Genomic DNA, 25316 nt, shown 5'->3' with positions numbered 1-25316 from the left:
TTCCGCAAAATTATTGGTGCTAGCTCCTAATCCCATCTTGACTTTGTAGAAGTGTTGTTCATTTATGTATAGAATGAAGCCACCTCCACAGCCCTGTTGATTTGCAGCCCCATCAAAGAATGCCCAGGGAGTAGTTTTGTCAATGCTGGGAGGTGGGTGAGTGCGGCGCTCTCTAGGAGGTATAGGTTCTGGCAATTCATTATATGCAGAGATTATGCCAGCCTCTATGTGCGGCCAACACACAACTTTGTTATCAAATATGAATCAGTTTCGAGCATGCCAGATGTACCAGCTGATAAGCAAGGGGAGGCTCTGAAGTTGAGATCCCTTGTGTTTTCCAGACCAATCATCCCATGTGTTGCTTAGATCATTTCCAACCCATAACCCAATGAAACAGATAGATGAGGTTAAACTCCGCTAAAGAGATTGCAATGCAGTGCAGAGTAGGAAAAGATGTTCTGTAGATTCTGATTCACATTTGCACAGTATACACCAGGTAGGCCCGTAAATAGCTCTGTGAGTTAGATGCTCCCCTGTGGGCACTATGTCTCTAAGAATGCACCAGAAGAATAGTCTAGTGCGCGGAGGTGCAGTAAGCTTCCAAATGTATCTCCACCAATTCAATGTCTGTTCTGGTCTTTTGTGCTGTATCAGGGAACTATAACCTGACTTTGGGGAATATATACCATTTTCTGCCAGACACCAAACTAATTCATCAGGTCCCTCTTTTATCCTTATGTGAGATTTAGATAATGCTGTAATATATTCATGCCATTCCTGGTGCCAACGGAGACGAAGGTTGAGTTGTCGAGCAGATTTCCATGCTTGTGAAAAAATATTCGTATTTTGTTGATCTGCAATGTGTGAGAAAACCCTGATCTCATGTGCGTGGAGATACATGATGAGGTCTCTAGAATGTAAGTGTCTTCCTCCACTACCAATCCACGGATCAAACCCGATCCTACCCCGGGAACCATCATTGATTCTCCACACCATATTGTCTCTTATATGGGGAAGGGAGTATAGCAATGCCTTCCATATAGATGAGCTACCAATCGACTACCAAGTAGGTAGTTGAATCCAATCTAACATGTTTGTGGCCAGATATATTTATGATATGAGATATGAGTCCATAGATTCTGACCAGTTAACAAGGTCTAGCCCATTTTTACAGCTAGGGCTTGAGCAAACAGGGGAAGGTCTTTCAGTCCCCATCCTCCCCATTTCTTTGGCATTGCAATCTTTTGCCAGCTGATCCAGGCAAATAATTTTTTTTCCTGATTCCCATTCCAGAGATATCTGTTGCATAATTGTTTCAGATGAGATAGGATATTCCTAGGGATCCATGCAAGAGCCATCCAGAAAAGCAGAGTAGCTTCCACGACCAATTTTATAAGCACCAACTTGCCCGCCCTGGATAAATATCTATAACTCCAGATGGATAGTCTCTTCTCCAATTTTATAACAAGCCAGACCCAATCTGCAATTCTCTGGCAGGTGGGTTTAAGCCAAAAACCCAGATATTTGAGACCTCTTTCCAAAGGGTGGATACTGTAGGGAAAGACCTGATGAGAAAATTGGGATTCATGAACAGAAGTATGAGTAAAGGTGATGGTGGATTTGGATTGGTTAGCAAGCATCCCAGTAGCGGACGAGAAGAGGAGGAGTATCTTGGAAAAGGATCTGGAATCCCGAATGCTGCCATCAAGCAGAATAAGCACATCATCCACAAATAGGAGGTGGGTAAGAAAGAAATCCTCCGTAATCTTGAGTCTGCAAATATCTCCATCCCTCTTGGCTGATGCAATTAAGTGACTTAGACCTTCCATGATAATAAGAAAGAGGAGTGGGGATAAAGGGCAGCCCTGCCTAAGCCCCCTTTCAGAGTGAAAGAAGTGAGAGGCCGAGCCATTAATGAGGACACTGAAGGTGGGTGTGGTAATGCAGGCCATAATCCATGTAATGTAATTGTGAGGGAAACCCAAGTGTATAAGAAGCATCTTAATATAAAGCCAGCTGACCCAATCGAAAGCTTTGGACAAGTCAATCTTGAGAATGATGCTTTTTAGATGTTTGGTCCAGATAGAGTGGATGGCTTCCTGAGCCGATCCAATGGCTTCATGGATCTGTCTGGATTCGAGGAAGGAAAATTGTTGAGGAGCAATATGCCTGGAGAGAATCGGCTGAGACGGTTGGCAATAATCTTAGAAATAATCTTATATAGGCAGTTGCACAAGGATATAGGTTTATAATCATCAAAAGAGGATGGAGAATTAGACTTTGGGATAATGGAAATGAAGGTCGAATTGATGGCATGGTATAGGGATCCCGTAGTTCTGCACTCCTCCACCACTTTCAATAGGTCCTGCCCCAGGATCTCATAAAAAGCCAGATAGAATTCGATGGTCCAGCCATCTAGGCCTGGGCTCTTGTCCTTTTTTAACCATTTTAATGTGCCTTCAAGTTCACCGGAAGTGACTGGTGCGAAGAGCTCTTCTGCATCGTCCTCATAGACAAACCTTGGAAAATGTTTGGCCACATTTATAATATCAGGAAGATTTGCATCACGAGGGCATTTGTAAAGGTTCCTGAAGTGTGTAGTGCCAAGGTGGGATAGCTTGTTGAAAGTGTCAGCAAGGCCTCCCTCAGGCAGAGGAAGATTCCAAATGGTATTAGATACCTTTTGTCCCTTGGCATAGTTTTGAAAGAATCTAGTATTATCGTCCCCAGCTTTTAACCATATTGCTCTACTCCTCAGCCTCAGGGCTTCCTCGCGCTCCTTTAGGATGTTGGCCTTCTAATTTTCTAGCTCAATCAAGCGGATCTTATCATCTGTAGAGATGAATCCCAAACTTCAATCATCGAGTAAAGAGCTCAGCTTAGATTCAATATGGATAAGCTGTGAGGTTTCCTGAGAGTGCTTTTCCCTGGCCCAATTAACGGAGAGATGTTTAAGCTCAGAGAGATTATTGCAAAAACCTTTTGGGAAGGACTCTGCTCGATGAATGGGGCTTGCAATCCAGAAATCAGAGACCATCTTGATGTAAGCAGGGTCTCTTAGCCAGACGTGGTTGAATTTGAAAGGGGCTTTCAACTTTTTGAATGGCCCCTAGATTTCCAGATATATAGGAGAATGATTCGATATGCCCCCCGTACCCATCCATTGCTTTTAGTGACGCAACTGCTGTAAGAGTGGACCTTTCATTAAAAATATTTCGAGTCTATGAGCCAGTGTTGCATCGCCCACCCTTCTGTTTCTCCAGGTGGGTAGAGGTTTGTGGATGGGAACATCAATAAAATTGTTTTGTTCTAGTATATTTGTCATATGATCAATGATAGCATCTATCTAAGCCATAGACCCCTATGATTCTTTGAACCCCAAAGAAAAGTTTAGGTCCCCTCCGATAATAGTATGTTCAGAATCCAGAAGAGAGAGGTTTAATAAATGCTGCCAAAATTGTTCCCTCCGTTGACAAGGTCCATATACATTCACAATCCAAAAAATCATGCCAAGATTAGCAGAGAATATATCTAGTCCCAAGAATCCCAAACCCCCCCATGATGCATCAACCCTGATGGTTCGGGGGTTATATCCAATAGCCAGTTCCCCCGATCTCCTTGTAGCATCTAAAGTGACGAATGTCTAGCTCGGGATCATAGATTGAAGGGAGTGGGAGATATGATCAGCCATACCAAGAGTTTCTTGAAGCAGGATAATCTCAATCGGTTCAACCTCAATGAGTCTCCTCAAGGCTAGTTTCTTGGAGGCACTAGCCAAGCCCCTACAATTGAAAGATAGGCACTTCATGGAGGGACACCACACGGGGTATTTAGTGCTCTAAGGACCCCATCAATAGTGGATTGACGACCAGAGGCGACCTCCGCGCCAGCTCACTTAATGGCCTTGGAGAGATCTGACTTCCTACCCCTAGGTGACAGGGGAATAACACGAGGTAAAGTGAGACCTAGACCAGTTTGACGGACTGGGAAATATTTGGAGTGGGATCTGTAGCGTAGGAAGTATTGGTGAGGGGGTGAAACCCTGGAGGTTGATGCAAAGACAGAAGATGTAGAAGGAGAGAGCAAAGAGGGGATAGTAGTGACAATAAGAGGTGGGGTAGACATGATGCATTGAGCCATGGATGTCGGAACCAGAAAGGCATCCACAGATGAGGTAAAATCAAAAGATGTGAGAGGAGGGTTCAGAGAAATACCTGAAGCTATCGTGGCTTTAACTGCGGAACGAGCCCTGGTCAGCGGCAACGAAAATTGTCTGAGTCCTGTATCCACTGTCTTGGAGATAGGAGAGATTGCCACAGGTGAAGGACCCGAGGGAGCAGGGCGCGAGACAACCAGAGAATTTACCTTGGATGGTGCAGGTGTAACCTTTGTGGAGTCCTCTGATTTCTAGTTGAGTGGGTAGTCTTTGAAGAGATGTCCCACCTTGTGACATCGTCTACAGCGAAACGGAACCCCTTCGTAGTCCAAGATCGGGACCGTGATGTACTTCCCCCACTGAAGAGTAATCTTTTTCTCCAGGCCCTCACAAGTATCCAGGTGGACCAGAATGTGAGCAAGGGTTCTATTTTTCGATTCCACAAAAGTATGGTCATTGTCTAGATATGTGCCTAGAGCATTTCCAATCCTGATAAAAACTTCCTCACACCAGAACTGTAATGGGAGCCCTGGCAAGTGCAACCAAAGCGGTCCAACCCCAATTTGTTCATGTTCAGGGTCGAATAATGGGCTCCACCGCTTGAGAAGGACCGGGGCCATCTCGATGTGCCAGTACCTGGCTAGTACCAAATCCTTGTAGTTTTCCTTTTCAAAATGTAGGGAGAACCATCCTCTGGGTAAAACATGTACTTCTAGTAGTTCTTTTAGTAACCCACCCCAAATCTCCTTAACCCGTTGAGTCAGCCTATTAGCTGAAGAAGCCTGACCACGCACATGTCCAACCAACACAGTGCATGCCATGAGAGCAAATTCACCAATAGCCAAGGTCTTGCTGAATCTGATGGTGATATCCTTTGAGGTCACCTTAACGCACTTAGACTTCCTTCTGTTGGTGCGAGGAGCCGATGGGTGGTCCACCAAAGGGTTTGGGACGCCTTTCGTAGGGTTATGTTTTGTAGGTCTAACCTTAACCGCAGGGGTCTTGAAACAACCAGACGGTTGGGCACCCGAGTAAGGGGCATGTGCCGCAGCGGTAACTGGGATGTCCACAGGGGGAACAGTGAAAAATGATGAATGGGGATCGAAGGAGGGCGAGGGAGGGGTATGCGAGGATAAAATGTGGAGGGTGCCAGGTGAAAGAGGAGGGACTTCGAAACCCGGTGAATCAACAGAAAGTGACCTGGTGAGAGGGGCTACAGAGCAATGCCGAGGTAAAGAGACGACAGGCGAGGAAATGGGCGGATCCAGATCAGGCAACGGATAAGAGGTATCAATCAGTGAAGTGAAGCTAGGGTTCCCAAATATAACGCAGTCCACGTAGGGCTCCTTGGAATAATCCACCTCTTCTACCTCCATATTGTCCCCCGTATTCCAGCCAGAGGTCAATAATTGAAAGCGATGGGTGTGAGAATGGAAATGACCTATACACACACACACACACATATATATATCTTTCTTTCTACTCCAAGTTTCCTTTCATTTTTGATAAGCCCTGACCTAGAAAGAAAAGAATAGCCTCCTCTACTCACACCTGGGTCTCGTTCCAGGAGCTTTAAAGTCCTCCCGTTTTATTTCAGATGGACAATTTCAATACTTACTTCTTTTGCTTGGATTCATGGAGATAGTTTGAAAAATGCAAAAGAAATTAATAGATTTTGATGATATTTAGTTGATTTCAGCTGATATTAAGGATTTAGATAGATATTACATGATATTTCAATTTTTCTCCCTTTTCAGTATAGAAATTGGAGTTCCAGAGTGAGGCATTATTAGTTTCGTGAATGAAGGGTGGATTTAGGGTTAAATTGAGGGATATTTATTCATGTATTGGTGTAGAAAGGTTTAATTATCATAAAGGTTTGTTGAAAATATACCTTAGGTACCAATCCAATATATTTATCTCTTCCTTTCGATCACTCTCACGAGAATAAGAATCTAGGTATGGATCACTCTCACAAATGTATATTGGCCATTTTGAATGAATATATATATTTATTTTAATTGTAGGTTGTATGTGATGGTTAGATTGCTTACCTCAGGTTGAATTACTACCATTTGCGCAATATGATCTCGTTCCTTACATCTTATTTTCTTTGGCGAGCCTTCATGGATAGGATTTTCTAGTGTAGCCTCAAAATTTTGAGCAAAGGGAAGGGACTATAAAATGGATAAAATGAGGTAGGTCATTGTGAACTTATAGATTTGTAATTGTTTAAATTTTTTCTATCATTTTTAGTTTTTTTTTTCAATCATTTTTTTACATATCTGGCAATAATTTTCAAGTCCACACCATAAATTTTTTTAAGTTCCTCCATCCCTAATACCTAATATCAAATCCAAGGCCTTCTTCTCCTTGTTAGTCTCATGTCCCTATACATACATATATATATATATATATATATATATATATATATATATATATATATATATATATATATATATATATATATATATATATATATATATATATATATATATATATATATATATATATATATATATATATATATATATATATATATATATATATATATATATATATATATATATATATATATATATATATATATATATATATATATATATATATAGGGACATGAGACTAACAACGAGAAGAAGGCCTTGGATTTGATATTAGGGATGGAGGAACTTAAAAAAATTTATGGTGTGGACTTGAAAATGATTGCTAGATATGTAAAAAAATTATTAACTAAAACCACTGAAAAATTGCAAGCACGTGAACCACTCCTGGATCAAGCAATAGACCAGGGAGAAAATCGTTAAGCATAACCACTAAGAATATTCAAGTCCACTATTGGGAGACATATCTCTTCTTTCACGATGCCACATTATGAATATGTTATTGGTAGCTATGGTACAAGGATAGAAAATGACATGGTTTTAGGAGAAATATGTAGATAAGATGCTGAGAAAGTTTTTGTGAATAGGTTGAAGGAATCTGCCTTCAACAGTTGAAAGACCATCTCCATTTTCCATTCTCAAATATATCGTTGCACCTATAGAAAGTACTAATTCATGAAATGGAGAACGAATTTCGCCTAGGTTGTTCCATAAAAAAGGTTAAACTATGAATGTCTCATAACTACAAGAGATTTAGTTGACATCAAACAAATAAGATAAAAAAGCTCGGACATGAGAAAAGGCTCGAAAAAAGGCTAATTGGTGTAAGTATAAAAATATGGGAAGAAATTGTAAAACAATATGAGAAGTTGGATGAACAGAGGAAGTTTGATGAGCAGAGTACCTAGGTATTTGAATTTTCTCATAATATAAAATCAATTTTCTTAAATGATTTTATATTTTATTTGTGCATAGTTAAATTCAATTAGTATATGTTTCAAGACAAGGCATCCAAGGCTAGGTTTGCAAAATGAAGTGCCACACATCTTAGTGGGAATAAAGTTATACAAGAATTGGTTTGTACCTTTGTAAGTATGTTTAATATTTGAATGATATTTTTCTTTTATTTCCTTAAAAAAAAGTAAATGATTGCATATTAATTAGTTTAACTAGTCCATGTGCCATGTCGTGACAGGAGGACAAATATGCTTGTCATCCGACACACTTAGAAACAGGCATGTTACAAAACCAAATGTGGACTGAATTTTTTATTTAGATGGAGAAAAAGTATCAATAGTTTGCTTTCAATAAGCTAGCTAGATATTTTTTTGATTATATATCTATTTGCATTTCTTACAACATAAAGTAGAGGCAACATAACCTTCTTTTCCATATTTAACCAATAAAAAATGTTGTACGTTCTAATAGTGAAATTTGTTTGAAGATTATTGGAACATGATAGGATAAATGGCATCCTCCTTAGGGTAATATATCAGTGGAATGCTTTGCACTGTACCTTGCATTAAATAACTAGGGTTTTAAAATTCTTTACCCTTCCAACTCCTCATTCTTCTTCATTTGGGATTCCATTTGGGTACTAATGTAGACCATGGACATATGTAGGCCCTCAAATTGACTAGATGGGTGTCTCATCTCCTTCATTATCTCATGCATCTTCTCACTATAACACCCTCTAGGAGGAGGATATCTAGTCATGGCATGATTGTATCTAGGAATTTTGAAAATCCAAGACTCTATGTGTTGCCAGAATTAAGACTAACACCACACATGAAAAAGAAAATAACAAGCGGATTGGAGGGACAAAGGTTTCTCAAGTATTTAATAAGACCAATAAACTTGACAATCACTTTAAAATCAAAATAGAAACAAAAAACTAAATTACAAACCTTATTTATCCTTATTTTCAACAAGGGAAATAGGTTCATTACCATCCATAGGTGACCTATGATTTTTCCTCTCTCCCCATATATATGTTTAATTTTATGGACCAAAATTGATAACCATATAATTTATTGCATTTTTCAACATTTACTTAAACATATTCGTCATTAATCATTAACCAGTATAGTACTAACAATGTTAATTCTCTTTAGTTTCCACTATTATGGTTCAAGGGTTTCAGGTTTATTTGCAGAATGGATTTTGAGCTAAGTTTTTGGGATGAATTTCGTAAGGTTCAAAGAAATAATATTTTGCCAAAGGATGTCTCCATTTTGAAAAAAAAGGACAAAATTTCTTATTCCGGAGATCGATTTGTACATCAAACTGAAAAGGGATGAGAGCATTCAAAGGTATTGGACTACGACGCGAGCGAACAGCTAGGGTTTCCAGGCTTTTATAAGTGTTGAGCTCCATGGAAGGGTGCAAAGGAGGGTGCTCCACTCCCTCCTACAAGTAGGATGTGGCCAGCAGAGGTAAGAAACCAATAGAAAATGATAGAGGTCCTTCATAAGAAAGGAAAAGGAACATTGAAGAGGAGCAAGATGGCACCAAATCTAGGGAGAACATTAGCACAAAAGAAAATGAGGAAGAAAACAAGGAACAGGGAACAAAAGACAAAGCACAAAAGGGACCATGTAAACCCAAGTCTGAGATCACACCCAGAGTAGTTTTAAATGATCTTGTGCTACAGACGCATAGGGACCACATGTGGACATATGCAATCATTTGTAAATTCATGGGATTATGGCCCAATGAAAAAGCTTTACAGACATGGATTAAATACCACTGGAAACCAAAAGGAAGCATAGACCTACATCTTGGGTCAAAGGTATTCTTCACTGTGGTCTTTACAAATATTGAAGATAAAGACAGATTGTTTGAAGGAGGGCCCTACTTCTATGCAGTAGTAGGCCTCTACATGAGGCCATGGATTATGAATTTTGTCCGGGAGTGTGAGACTTTTACTTTGGTCCTGATTTGGGTAAGACTCTACTCTCTACCTCTTGATTACTAGAAAATGGAATCGTTATCTGCCATAGGAAATAAATTAGGGTGTTTTGTCAAAGATTTTGAGGCCACCAGAAGGGGAAAATACACATCCTTTGCAAGAATATGTGTTGAGATGGATCTCTCAAGAGCTCTACTGGATGAGGTAATCTTAGAAGTTTTTGATGAAGAATGGGTGCAAATAGTAGATTATGAACATATTCCTTTCAGATGTCGCAGATGCCATGAACATGGGCACCTATTCAGAGACTGCCCTCTTAGTAAAATAGAGAACAAGAGTAAAGATAACACAATGAAAGACACTGAAAGCTTTCATAAAGTGTTACATAGGGGAAAAGGGGGCCAAAGGGGCCAAAGCAACATCAAACAGGAGGGCAATAGGCCAGTCAGAATAGGTTTGAAGTACTTGAAGAAGAAGAAGCGATAACAAAAGTAGAAAAGGCAATGGGAGGAAGTCTAGTGGAGAAGGAGAAAGAAGAAGACTGTGAACAAACACAGGATATTAATCAATAGAAAGAGACTATGATAAGTGATGCAGAACTAGATATGGACTAGGAAATGACTTAGTGTGAGATGGAAATGGAGGAGCATGAACTACAGGAGATTCTTGATAGAGAACACCTAGATATGGAAGGGTTCTTGAAACAAGGAACCATGGGAGGGGTAGACTCATTACCTCAAGAAGAGTTCAATAGAGTACAATACCTATTCATATGGAAAACTCAGGCTAAAGAACTGGAGAGGAAAAGAAACAATGAAAGGCAGGGTAATGAAGGTGTGAAAACTATGAAAACCACACCAAGATTAGAACCTAGAAATCCACGAAAGAAAAGAGGCAGGAAAAAGTAGAACGAGCTATTGATGGAATGTGGAAAGCTAATGATAGATTGAGGTAAGATGAACGACCTAACCAGCTACTCCTTTACAAATATTTAATAATGAAGTTCGCATCTTGGAATATCAGTGGTCTAGGTAGTAAAAGAAAACAAAGATTACTTAGTAATAGAATGAAACAAGGAGCTCCGGATATGATCTTCATCCAGGAAACTAAATGTTCCATTTAAAAAATAAAATAAATACATAGCAAATGGCTTTATCGATTTGAGTTTCTAGAAGTCAAAGTAGAGAATACAGCAGAAGGCATGCTCACTCTTTGGAATCCCCAAAAGATTGGCATAATAGATGCTGAGGCATATGGAAATTATTTATCAGTGGTTATTCAGCCTGTGGGAGATAGGGAGACCTATCTAGTTACGAATGTTTATAGCCGTCAAAGAATGGATGATAAACTCAGGTTTATAGTTTCTCTTATGGATTGTAGAGGCAAACATGTAGGAATACCATGGATCATGTGGGGGGACCTCAACATGATCAAATCTCTTTTAGAGAAAATCAGGGGAACTAGAACTGAAAGCAAAGACTCTTTAGCATTTCAAAATTTTATAGATAATATGAAGCTAGTTGAAATTGATATGAGTAATGGTCTCTTTACTTGGAACAAAAAAAGAGGAGTAGAGTCTCAAGTAGCCTCAAATTTAGACAGATTCACAATCTCAAAGGACCTTATGCTCATTGACAAGGAAATGATAGTGAGAGTTCTCCCCTTCGGAGGCTCAGATCACTGGCTGGTTCAACTAGAGATTCAAGGCATTGGTACCCCTAGGAATAAACCTTATAGATTTGAGAATATCTGGCTAACCCACTCAGATTTGATCAGCAACATTGCAAATTGGGGGTCAGAAGATTTGCATATTTAGGGTACAAGAATCTTCCTTCTACACAAAAGACTAAAGCCCATCAAGCTCAGGCTCAAAGAATGGAACAAGAATGAATTTGGCAATATTTTTAAAGAAAAAAAATATATTGAAGATAAAATGCAGGAACTCAACCAAGCCCTTATCATGGATGGATTTGATAAAGTCAGAAGTGATCAAGTCACCAAACATAATCAAGACTGGGAGAATTTATGTAAACAAGAGGAAATATTTTGGAGACAAAAATCTAGAGTCCAATGGCTAAAAGAAGGAGAGAAAAACACTAGATTTTTCCATAGATCGAACGTGGTGAACAGATCTCATAACCGGATCTCTTCAATCAAGGATGAGGGATGGAATCTTCTTAATTCCCATGAAGAAATAGAAGTTGTTTCAGTTCAGCACTTTCGAGGTATAGCAAAGGAAATCATTTCAGATAGAGAGCATTTCATCAGGGACTTAACAAGACATATACCTAGGCTGGTGTCTAGAGAGGATAATTTCAACCTTAATAGGCTAGTGACTATAGAGGAGGTTAGTGAGGTCCTCAAAGAAATGCAAAATTTTAAAGCACCAGGCCATGATGGTTTCAATGTGGATTTCTTTAAAGCTTGCTGGAATATTGTTAAACAAGATATTCTGAATGTAGTGGAATATTCCAGGATGAATATAACTATTTTGAAGGTGCTCAATACCTCCTTCATCTCCCTAATCCCTAAACAGGACAGTGCTCAAACCCCAGACAAGTTTAGACCCATAGCTTTGTGCAATGTGATATACCAGATAATATCCAAGCTGGTGGCCAATAGACTCAAACATCTTCTTCCTACACTAGTTTCTGTGGAACAATCTAGTTATGTGGTAGGCAAACAAATTCTCAATAACATCATTCAAGCACATCAGGTGGTGCACTCATTGACTAGCAATAGGAAGGCTAGAATGATAATGTAATTGGACCTAGCCAAAGCTTATGATAATTTGAATTGGACCTATATTAGGAAAGTCTTATTTCTTTTGGGTTTGACCATAACTAGGTTAGATGGGTCATGGCCTTGGTAACTTCTTCCAACTTTTCCATATTAGTTAATGGTTCTCCCTCAGAGACTTTTATTCCTTCAAGAGACCTCAGGTAGGGAGACCCGCTCTATCCCTTTCTCTTCATTCTCATGATGGAAGGACTTGGTCAGTCTATCAAGCATGTAAAAGAAGCTGGTAAGATTAAGGGTCTCCAACTTTCTTAGAATGGACAGGCCTTGACTCATCAAAAATTTGTTGATGATACCATGCTACAGGGAATCGCCACGGTCAAAGAATATCTTTCGTATAAAGAAATCCTGAGTGACTTTTCCATGGCTATAGGTATGGAAGTTAATCTCTCCAAATCTAAGATTTTTTTTCTTTAATACCAATATTGCTATTCAGAGGAATATCTCTATAATTCTGGGCTTTCAAAGGGATGTACTCCCTTCAAAATATTTGGGAGTTCCTCTAACTACTAAAACTTTTCACAAGAGCATTTCGGAGCCAGTGATTAATAAGATGTAGGATAAAATCACGAAATGGACTATTAGAGCTTTAAACTTGGCTGGTAGGTTGGTGTTTACAAAGGTTTTCCTTCAATCAATCTCATTTTTTATGCTATCAGCACTCCCAGCACCAAAAAGAGTCTTGCAACAATCTAGAACCATCCAAAGAGACTTTCTTTGGGGTAAAGGGGAGGAAAGAAAGAAATGGGCCTTGGTAGCTTGGGAAAAATTTGCAAACCTAAAAACCATGGGGGTCTTCGATTGGATGATTCAAAGATTCTAAGCAAGGTTTTAGGGGGAAAATTATTATGGAATTGGGTAAAAGACCCAAAGGCTCAATGGGCTAGTATCTGGAAAGAAAAATATGCCAGCTCTTGGCAAAATAATGATCACATAAGGATGTCTGGAAGTATAAAGGGCTCACACATATGGAATAAGGCCTGGGAAAACAGAGGCTTAGAACAAAAAAGTAGCTTCTAGGAAATCATAGGGAGATCTAGCTTTATTTTGGGAGGATAAATGGAAACAAGAACCTATATTGTTAAAAGATGACTTTTTGGACCTCAAGAAAGAGACAAACACCAAAGGGTTATCTAAGGTAAAAGATTTTTGGGATCAAACCAACAGTGCAGAAAAATGGAGAACCTAGAGGAACATTTATTATAGGAATGACAACCCCTTGAAAGCAAAAGTAGAGGCACTTATGAAAATGTTGGAATAAAGGAAGATTTTAGTGACAAGGGGGCATGACCAACTCAAATGGGGCAATAATAATGAGGGTATCTTTAATCTTAAGGAGGCAAAACGCATATTCCTTGAGCTGGACTCCCATGTTTCGGATAGGATTTGGCAGAACCTATGGAGGCATCAAGGTTTGATGAAGATTAAACTCTTCATGTGGCTGGTTCATCATAAGAAAATTTTGACTTGGGATAATATTTGGAAGAGGGGTGTTCTGGGGCCTTCCAGATGCCAGCTCTGTGAAGCCCAAGAGGAAAAAATGGAGCACCTTCTCAATAATTGCATTTTCACCTCCAATTTGTGGGATACTTTTGCCACTATTTTCCGACAGAAAGGAACAATAGAATCTTCAAAAATAAAAAGAGTCCCTCCCAATGCATTTTTGAGCAGATCTTAAAACATCTTAAGGAGACGGTTGGCACTATAGTGCAAAATCCCCTAAGAATCCACCTTCAGAAGCTGAAATGCGGGTTCTCTGTCAGCTGGGTATGCAGGGGCTTATTCCTCAGGGCTTGAATAGGAAGGTAATGAATATGAACATTGAGCAAGATTTCTGGCATCCTCCCCCTCAGGATTTTTTGAAATACAACATTGATGGGGCTTCAAAACGCAACCCAGATACTACTGGCTTTGGAGGGGCATTAAGGGATGAAAACAGAATTATTCTTTTCATATTCCATTGCCATTTAGGAAGAGCCACTAACAATATGGTGGAATTAATGGCTCTGGAGCAATGTTTAGATTTCCTAGAGCAGGATAACCACCAAAATGTGCTTGTCGAAGGTGATTCTAAGTTAATCATTAACTCAGTCAAGAGAATCAGCTGCGACACGGTGCTGGAAAAAGTCTCTAAACACTGGAGGCTGATCCAAGTCTTTCAACGGATTTAGCTTCACCTCCAGTGCCTTCGTACAGTAAGTTTTAACCATGTGTGAAGAATGACCAATAAATTAGCAGATATTCTCGCCAATCAAGGAGTGATCTGTACTGAAAGCAGGGTCGTGATGGGTTGGCAAGAGATGCCTCTAAATAGATTAAAGGTGCATTGTCATGACTAGGTAGATGAAGACAAGATGGTGTTTCAAAATAGAGCCATGGAGGTGGGGTCTAGATGACTTGGTTTCATTATGAATTGTTGTTTTTTTCACAGTCTGGTCCTTTGTGGGATGCAAGCCACTGTAGGCCTTTGAAACCCTGGCATAGAAGGGATGGTGCGAGGGACTAGAATCTGGACTTTCTAGGCTTTAATACCCCCGGTTTTATTTCTATGGATGCTATACTTCTCTCAGGGTGGTACATGGTTTATCACAGGCCTTTCAAGCAGGAAGCAGTTTTTTCGAAATGGGAGAGATTCCACTCACCATGCTACATGTGGCCAAGGGGAGGGACTAATTACTACCATCATCGCACGCTAATGTTTGGTGCTGTAGACCCATGCGATATGATCCTCAACCGTCAGATTAAGCAAGGCGGATCTATGGTCAAGAACGAATGAGTAGGTAGGTGGGTCCAAGTGGTTAAGCGTCGTGTATCTAAGTACTGCGAAATCTTCCACTACTGTTGGATCAGGCAAGGATAAATGGTTGAGACTAAGGATGCAAGTTCAGATGAGGAATATATTCCATTCTTGTTTCGTTTCATGGCGAGAATCGATGATTTTCGCATGTTCTACAAGCTCGTGGGTTATTCCCCCATTCAGACCCGAAATCCTTTTAGATGGGTGCCTTTTTTCCTCCTCGGGTCTGATTTTAATGTTAAAGCGTGTGCTTGTTGCCAGCCCAAACTGAATCTCATCTGTCGAATTTCTATGGGAAGATTGTACGACCTCAGCTAGTCCTCTGTCGCCTTGCCCCGCACTACCCTCAAAAACTACGTAGATGGTCCTCTGTTGCCTTGTCCTGTACTGCCCTCAAAAAATGCACAGATGTTCCTCTACTGACTTGTCCTACACTACTCTTAGAAAGTGCGCAAACATGCCCAGTTGGTCCCCTGTTGCCTATCCTACACTGCTCTTGAAAATTGTGCAGAATTGTCTAGTAGGTCCCTTGCAGCACTAACTTTTCTTCCCTCCAGGAACTACGTAGAATTTCCCCTCAAGGTCCCACACTGTAGCTGCCACTGGTGTCCTTCATTGTGTAATTTTTCCTCCCAATGGTCACTATGTAGTTTTCCTGGATAGTGAAAGTTGTGCTCCCAAAGTTCCTCATCCTAACCTGAATTGCACTCTACGTTATCTTAGTGACATGTCCTCCCTGCTTATCACCCGGAATTGCACATTGTGTAGTTGTTCGCCCTATTCCAAGCCTCTCATTTGTCTTGGGCCCAGAACACAAAATAATGCATCATGTTATACTGGGAGATTTTTTATTTAAGGTCATCCGATCATGATCGAATTGCAAGAATAAGTACATTAATAAATCATGGCAAGACGATGGATGAGACGAAGAAGGAGCTCACATGCTAGAAAAATTGTAGCTGGACAAACGTACCAAGCACATCAAGAAACAAGAAAAATGAACATATGCATTGAACCATCATGCAATACCAAGACCATCCAAGACCCCACAACACAGAGGAAAATATAAATTGCACCAAGAGTACAAACATCACTCAGAAATGCAGCAACATGAAATGGACACCACATTCAACCAGTACACATTAGTAGTATCAGGTCGACCTGTGTCATGAGTTTTCTTGGCTACAACACAGTATGGGCCATATCCATTGTAAGTTAATATAAGTTTAAGCGAAGTCTAATGGACGTACACTAGAAGTTGAAGATTCATGTCAGTTGAAAATTCATGGGAATTTAAATGGTCATGAGGGTAGTCCAAGAGTCACAAGGGTCAAGCATCAACCTTGGCTATATATATACCCCTCCCATTGTATGAGCAAGGAATTTACACCTTGGTTCCTTCCAGATAGCATAGAGAGTTTTCAGTCATTTCTTTGAGGAGCAAGGAGTGGCTCCAATGTCCCACTAGTGATGTATGGTGTACAGATGTGTCTTTGGACTTTTGCTTAATTTATAAGCCTCTTAAGGCCACCATGTTTTCATGCATGTTTATAGATGTTTGTGAGACTACTCTTTAAAGATTTGTAATTCATGTCTACTTAACTTGTACTAAGATAGTTGAACTACTTTGGTTGTTTTATAACTTGAATTGTCAAAAATGTGTTGTATTGCTTATCACCGTTGTCTCATCCCTATGCGCTACTCCTCAAGATACTAGATAGACCACCTTTGTGTATTTCCTATCACTGTTTTCACATCCTTGTGGACTACACCATGGGATACTCGACAAACCATCTTTGTTCTCTGGTTATAACGACCGCCACATCCATGTGGACTACTCTGCTCAATGGTGTACATGTTGTCCCCTTCAACTTGGTTTTAATGACTATTGCATCCACCTGGGTAATTATTCTGATAACACAAAACATCTATGTAGAGGAAATTCTTTAGAGATCGTGAGTTTAATGATAAAACTCTTGTTTAAGTAAATAAGCCTTAGTATTTTATATATAAATTAAAGTGTTGATTCTTATTAACAACATACAAACTTTTCAAGTACTTAATAAAATAATACATGAGAAGTTAGATAAGTTAAGGACATTCAATCTAAATACTTAATAATCCAATGAGAATAAAAAGCATATAGAGGATTCTCCCATAGTAGAAATTAATGAATACAAGAACTATACGGAAGGACACAATCGAGCAATTGTAGAGTAACTAAAATAAAAAGATATATTACTTAGTTAACCCAAAATTCTCACTACCACAACCACCCTCCCAAATTTTTCCTACATCCTCAATTTTGGAGCTTCCTTGTGATCTTATGATCTTTCATCTCAAGTTGTTTATGGTCACTTTAATGATTGACTAATGCTTCTCTAAGTCCTTGATTTTTCTTGAAATATTCTCACCATTGAAGCCACTTGCTTACACATTCTTATCGTTTTTATGCATTCACAAGTGCACCTCTTCCTAGAAACGTGAGTAGTCATTGTCTGCTGGAGATGATAAGCATTGTGTAGTCCTTGAGAGCAATTATTGTGCAGTATATAGAAATAATTTTATTCTATCCCTAAAGGTAGGAATTGTGCAACTCCTAAACATTACACAATCCTTAACGATGGTACTTGCATGATTGACAAGGACAGTGACAATATGCCTCTCTCTTAATTGCAAATGTACCATCATTCCATTTAGTTTTCTCAACTGTCTCTTTTGTGTGCTTTTTCCTTCATAAGTATCATTGTCACTTTCGAAACTATTTTTTCCTTTCTTTTTCTTTCACAAGCGTCACCGTTTACATGTGTTTCTTTCACTTTATTTAGCTTTTGCAAGTGTTGTTTTCACTTATTCTTATTGTCATAGGTGTCACTTTTGATTGTTTGAACTCTTTCATTTGTTGCACTTTGGTGCACCACTATAGGTAGTTTTAGCGCACTCTTCTACATTAAATGATCTTATATATCATAGGAGTATGTGTTAGAGACTCTCTCATGACTTAGCACACTTTCTGGTTGCAGTCAACAATTGTGTCATAACTTGCATTCTAAGTGTTGCAAAGCTACCTTTCAACTATCACACTTAGAAATAAGTTTCACTTTGTTGCTGATTTAAGATATGCATGTGGATATTGACTATTTTTAATTCTCTTAAAATGTGTTTGATGGTATACATGTGTGTGAATCTATTTTGGAACTTTCTTCTATCATAAGTTCTTTCTTGTTCCATCGATCGAAGACTTAGCTATTTTTGGGCTTTTCTATTTTGTTCACACTTTGCATAACTAAACTCTCAGTTACTAGATGAGTGCATTTTGCATTATTATCTAGCAAGGATGCATGCTTTACCTCTTACAGTTGTGTGCTACACCATGCTGGGGACAACCATTTTCACAAGCACATTGTGAAATCCTAAAGCATAGTCTATCAAGAAATTATTTCTGACTCTTGTCTCGTCCTAATCACTATTAAAGGGGGAGTCCTTGTAATTCTATTGCACATGTTGTAACATATAGAATATATTAATTACGAGTTCATAAAATACTTCAAGCCTCATAGAGAAAGTTGGCCCTCCTAGCTGGAAGTCATCCCAAAGAAAGTTATTCGATGTCATGGAAGGCCAGGGCCTGCAAATAGAAGAAAATTTTACCTCTCTCATCACCAATTATATCTCTCAAGAAAAGAAGTTTTATCTAGAGTAGGGAAGATCAAGGAAGATAGAGCCAGGATCAAGGAAGCAAGAGGAAGTGTAGAAGAACAAGAATTTTTTTTTCTAGGGTATATTGTCTCACACGTGCAAGGGATATGGTTTCTGCAGGCTGAAGATTTCACGTCCAATTTGGAGGAGGCTAAAATTTTCAAATCCAAGTTGCAGGAAGGCCAAAATACTATCTTTGTTTTGCTTTGACCCTTATTGAATTTAAATATGTTGTCTTTATAGAGGGAGAATATGTTGGCAAATTACCACACTAGTACAAAATGGCTAAATAGTTACTAAAAAAATTACTAATATTAGCATATAAATGACCATTTTTCAGTCGGTGACCGATAGTGCCTAATTCACATAAAATTAGTTTGTATCTATGTGTTATCTTGTGGTTGAAATCGAACAAGGATATTAAGTGGCTAATTAATAATTGAACTGAATATTGTTTCACCCCGACTCTTAATATTTCTAACAATTTATACAACTGATTTTTATATTTATGCATAATTATCTTTTGTTAGCGAAAACATTATATTAATAATTTTTTTTTTTAATGTTTATGTTAATCATTTACAAACACTTTCACCACTAAACGTGTCCCCCAAAGTGAGCTTTAGAGAAGCTCTCTCAGCAAAAATATTAATATCAACTGGCGACATTGAAATAGGAATAACAATATCAAATACATATGAGAAAGAGAAGACAATTTTGAGTATAATGAAGACATATATTTAAAAATATGTTAATAATAAGAAAAAAAATATCAACAATATGAAACATAAATAGATAAACACCCCAGCTTTATAACTCTTTTTGGACATGCTTGTGAAGAATAAATAAATAAATTCTCCAACTTTATATCTATGGTGAGGCATGTTTGTATGGGTAGGATAGACTCCATGACATCATGGTTGTGTGGACAAGATAAATTCATTGATGTCGAGGATGATGATGGTTTCTTTCCATTCTTGTTTGTATGGGTAGGATAGCCTCCATGACATCATGGTTGTGTGGATAAGATAACTTTACTGATATCAAGGATGGTGATGGTGTCTTGTCATTCTTTGTCACTCACATAAACAAACAAGAAAAGCTTCATTTTCCATCCATCCCTTCACACCCACGAAGCACAACATTTTCAAAATTACCTTACATTCTCTCATTTAATCTCATTTCTTTAATCTCATCCTTATCCAAAGGGATGCTACTTTGATATTATGAAGTAGATGTATTGCATGTTGTATGGGAATTTTCAAAAAAACTAAGTTCTTTAATATCATTCTCATTCAATCAACTATATTGGATTTGAATATTTTAGTATTGTTAAATGTAACAGAATTCTAAGTTGTAGAAATATTTCAAAATTTCATTTAAAAAATAAAATTAATTGTTAAAATATATTTCAATTATATTATGAAATGGATGTATTTAATTTTGTATTGGTAAGCATTTAATTTAATATTATTATTATCCAACTAGATTAGATTTTATATTATGAAATAGATGCATTTCGTTTTGTTTGGGAAACCATTAAAAATATTTATACAAAAGACTTCTTTCTTTGTCAAGTTTTAGAAGTGACCAATTCAAGTTTATGAGAAGTTACACGTTGATACCTATCATGACTCCAAATTGTGATGCCTTAAGGTAACTGTGGGCGACATGTGATAGCAATCATATTTCATCGTAGTTATACAACTACTCTAACCCGAAATGTGGCTACTTCAACACTTAGCCAACTTTCCAATTCCAATCTTCTTCATTCAATTACTCCATTCAACACTTATACAATTATGTGATAGAATAAATTCAATACAGGAAGGAGAATAAAACCTCATTAATATTCTATAATGTCATAAAACCAATAATTTACAAGAGTATCTAATGGGACGGGACATCTCCCAAAACACTTTTACCCTTTTCTCCTTTCTATTAACTTCAAATAATTTACAATAGAATTATAATGGGTCAACCATGGACAAGTCCATGTGCTTCCTAAGCTTTACAAATAAGTGGTTGTCATTGGCCCAAACCTAACGCACTAGCTTAAAGTGCCAAGTTTTACTACTATGAGGTGCACAACCCAAGGCTCACACCTTGCCTAGTACAAAACCCCAAGACCTACGCCCCAGAATAGTCTAGAAAATCAACTTCCGGCCCTACCCAGATATCAGCTCACTTAGGCAAGCTCTCCTCCTTATGCAACATGCCTTAGCTACGTTTCCAAATTTTGCAATGTGCTGCATGCATCTATGCGATATCACACAACTTGCTTTTTTATGATGTCACAGAGTTCGCATTTTCTATGATCTAATTTGTGATTTCTTTTTCTTGTGTGAACTTGCTTGTTACCTCCTCTAAGTGTCAATCTCCTCTACTTATAGTCACTCTAGCCTTTTTTTTAAATTGGATCGATTCCCCTTTACATTTTGAGCTAACCTCACTACTTGTTTGGGTGACCCTTCATGGGAGGATGTGTCCCTAGGCTAACGTACCTATGGGCATGCGGGCACCCATTCCTTGGGCGCTTTGCCTATCGTGCTACCCACACTATCATTGTTGCTCGATGTTGTGTCATACACTCCACATTGTGTTTCCCACTCGGTATGTCTCACCTATCATGATTGAACTTCCTTGCATTTCTTGCTACGCCTTTCCCATCATGGCACTTGGGTAGCCTTCCTTGGTGCATACATTTCCATGGGCACTGGTCCATAGAGTTAGGTTTTTTTCTTGCTAAGTATCTGCTCTCCCTCATGCACCCTATGCTATGTAATATGATTGGGCATGCAAGCCCATCATGATGTTCCCCATATGTCTCACATAATGCCCTATCTCATGCAGGCGTTCCCAGGGTATGCACGCCTCAATCCATGCACACTACTCATATGTAGACCTTAGCTCCCATCGTCCATGTGGACGTGCTCATCACATAGGCGTGCTTGTCAAACCTCCAACTGGGTTTTTTGCCACCAAATGATCATGGCATGTCATGCACTTTTATTGGCCTTGGTGCCAACTAGGGGTCCTAACATCCTACCCCACTTCACAATGGTTTTCAGCCTCGACAACAACTCCACTTAGAAACTACATTGCCAATTCCATTTGTCACAAAGTGCCACTAGTTCCAATGTCTATCATCCCTACTGCATGAACTCATTTCCTTCATCACATGAACTTTCATCAAGGCCTATTATTATATGTCAGTAAGACTACTCAATCTCGTGTTCATCAACCATAACTTATTACAATCCTCCACACTACTCCAACTCACAGAAGGCTACTACCTCGAACTCGACTACATGGTTTGGTCACAACTCATATCATGCCAATCCACCACATATCATCACCATGTGAACTATTGCTACAATACTCTAATGCAACTCAAACACATCTCAACACATTGATGTCCCCCATGTCTCAAACTAGTTGGGTGATGAGTCCAACCATTACGTTCAAATCAATGAGAATGCACTTCCTCATCTCTTCGTCAATCACTTCTTCAGCACTTTGTCACATCTTTTTCTTTCATCAAGAACTCTTCCCATCTTTCCACATCAGAACCCCAACCAATGCTCATCGTGCCATATCTAGGTCCATGAAGAAAACATAATCTCATATGCGATATGTTTCTCATCAACATTTTCAAAGGGGAAACTTTGTACTTTCTTGATCGTCTGGTCCATGTTCTGCTCATGGTCATAGACCAACAGCCTCCATGTACATAAAAATGTCTAAGTCTCATTAGACTCAACCCGTGCCCAAGTTCTCCCACTAAGGCACCTTCATCACTACAACCACCATCCAACGCCATGGCATATTTCTTCTATCCATCGAGTCACTCATCATGAGCACATCCCATACTGTGCCGAAGGTGTGCATCCCATACCACATAATTTCAAGTTCCATAATAACCTCAGCACCTCAACGAACTTAATACTCCAATACCACCATCATACGAAGTCTTCATTAGCTGCAACTTCTCTCAAGTCATCATAGACTTCTTTGAACTATTTCCATCCAATAGCTCAACAGATACACTTACCTTGGTTACAAGTCCCATCGCAAGTTTTTTCTACCTCCTTCATCACATGAATGATCTCATAGGTTTCTCGTGTATTTAGAACGACCATGGCATTATTATTCGAATTTCCCCAACATCCCCATCAGTGCATCTGCAAAACATCTTCATGTGGCATCGACAAGTCCATTATGCACAACATCCTTGCTTCGCACCTTTCTTTGATGTCCATATGTGGAATCCCATGTTATCACCTTGTTTGATGCCCCTGCATGAAGTCTTTCATGCCCTTCTCTTCTAGTGAATTCACGTGAATTTAGTTTCCAACTCATCCACTTCAACAAAACCAACGTGGTGTTAGCCATTGCATCCTTGCCTTCAATCAGGTTGGCACTCTCATTCCCCCTACCTTCATATCGATATCGCAAGTTCCTTCCATCATTGTTTTTTCCCCCACTAAAGGTTCACCAAAGACTTCTCCTTAGCCCAACGAGACTCCAATGATGAATTTCACCCAAACATGTTTTATATCGCCTTTCAATTCGGTGTGCCCTTTCTTCCATCTTTCGATGAGCCATGTCGGACACTTAGCCAAATCTTCGTTCGACTTAGCATGACTCACTCACTACATAATTTCATCATGTTCCACTTGTCTCGAGCATTCACACCTTCTACCCTAAGGTCGAATACTGCCTAGACAAGTCCTGCAACAAACAATGTCCCTTGTTACATAACTACATAAGGACTCATCCCATCCTTCGAAAGAAAGGTTTAACATTGTTTTGGTAAATGCATGTTTCCTTCGCTCATCTATGCATATCACCCATCTTCCAAAGTTTTCAATGAAACATAAGTTACTACAATACTTACTTCTTTATGAGATTTCTCCAAATGAGTGCCTCCTTCCTTAAATGGCTGCATTGTGCACATATCTGGTCCAACCTAGGAAAGCACCATCGCACAACTTTCCTCCTCTTTCATCAACACATCTGCAACACTTTCTTCTTCATGCATCACAACTTCTTCCTCAACATGGTTAATAACTAGGACTTGTTCGATCAAAAACTCTTCTTCAAAATTTTAACCAAGAGTTCACTTCACGGTTTCCAACACTTCACCCTTGGCTATCTTCTTACAAAACATGCCATGTTCTTTTTTCAACTCCTTCATTCCTTCATATAAATAATCCAGTTTTTCCACAAGTCAAAAGAATTCACTTATGTTTATGTCAAATATCCCTTCTCTAACTAATGCATGAAGGGCCTTCTCTTTCACACAAAACTCTTCTTGCAACTATATCAATCTTCGTTCACACCCTTGTGCAACATCTTGCGATTCTTCCAACAAGATTGATTCATTAGCCATTCCAATAGTTGTTACCACACCATTATTTCCTTCAACTTCTATCAAGTGCCCACTTTCATAAAGTAGGATCTCATACCATATCTCACAGCCCCCTATTGTGATGCCTTAAGATCATCGTGGGCGAGTTGCGGCACCAGTGATATTTCGTTGTAGTTATACAACTACTCTAACCTATACTATGCATAATTAAACACTTGGTCAATTTTCTAATTCCAATCTTCTTTATTTAATTACTTCATTAAATGGTTATACAATTATGTGATATTGTAACTTCAATACAAGAAGCTGAATAAAACTTCATTAACAATCTGTGATATCGTAAAACCAACAATGTACAAGAGTATGCGTTGGGAGGGGGCAGCTCCCAAACACATTTCCCCTTTTCTTATTTCTATTAAATTTAAATAATTTACAAAATAAATACAAAGGATTAACCATGGCCAAACCCATGCCCTGCCCAAGGTTTAAAAAGAAGTGGTAGTCATTGTGCCAACCCAATGCACTACACAAAAGTGCCAAGTTTCGCAACTAGGGCGTGCCCAACCAAAGGTTGGCACCTTGTCTAGCAGAAACCCAAATATTTACGCCCCAAAAAGGTCCAGAAAACCAACCCTTAGCCCAACCCAGAAACCATCTGGCTTGGCAATCTCTCCTCCTTTTGCAATGTGCCTTCATTGTGCTTCCATATTTTTCAATGTGTGCCTTACAACTCTATGATATCGGACAACTTACATTTCTATAATATCATAGACTTCAACCTTTCCACAATCTTATCTATGATATCTTTGTCTTGTGCGAACTTGCTTGCTTCCTCCTCCATGTGTCGATCTCCTCTACTTATAGTCACTCTATCCTTTTAGTTTAAGTGGACCAATGACCTTTCACATTTTGAGCTAACTTCACTCCTTGTGCAAGTGCACCCCTTAACCGACCTACCTATGGGAATGTGGGCACCCATTAACTGGGTGGGTGTGCCCTTGCCTGGGTGCTTCTTCTGTCGTTCATCTCACACTACCACCATTCATCATTACCATGACACACACTTTATATCGCACTGCCAGCTCACATGCCCATGGTGCCCTTATTCGTTATGTCTCAGCTATTGCGGTCGCACTTCGTTGCCTTTCCAATCGTGCCCGAGTGTCCCTCCTTGGTGTGGGCATCCCAGTGGGCATGGA

At 39.1% G+C, this 25316-nt stretch overlaps 1 protein-coding gene across 1 annotated transcript; it reads right to left on the bottom strand.

Moving 5' to 3' along the window:
• Nucleotides 1-1157: 1157 nt before the first annotated feature.
• LOC149170500 (uncharacterized) lies at nucleotides 1158-1829 on the bottom strand. The gene has a single exon (XM_089425608.1). The coding sequence runs from the start codon at nucleotides 1827-1829 to the stop codon at nucleotides 1158-1160; it is 672 nt and encodes a 223-aa protein (XP_089281734.1).
• Nucleotides 1830-25316: the final 23487 nt, after the last annotated feature.

This window comes from Pinus tabuliformis, chromosome 4_2 (assembly GCF_031772625.1).
Source record: "Pinus tabuliformis cultivar Carrire ecotype Pingquan chromosome 4_2, CPIR1, whole genome shotgun sequence".
In the NCBI taxonomy this organism is placed as follows: Eukaryota; Viridiplantae; Streptophyta; class Pinopsida; order Pinales; family Pinaceae; genus Pinus; species Pinus tabuliformis.
The sequence above is the reverse complement of the archived record's forward strand: the minus strand, read 5'-3'. Positions and strand labels throughout refer to the sequence as shown.

Coding starts and splice junctions, on each gene's coding strand:
- LOC149170500 (XM_089425608.1), bottom strand. CDS start 1,829: ATGGAAGGTCTAAGTCACTTAATTGCATCAGCCAAGAGGGATGGAGAT.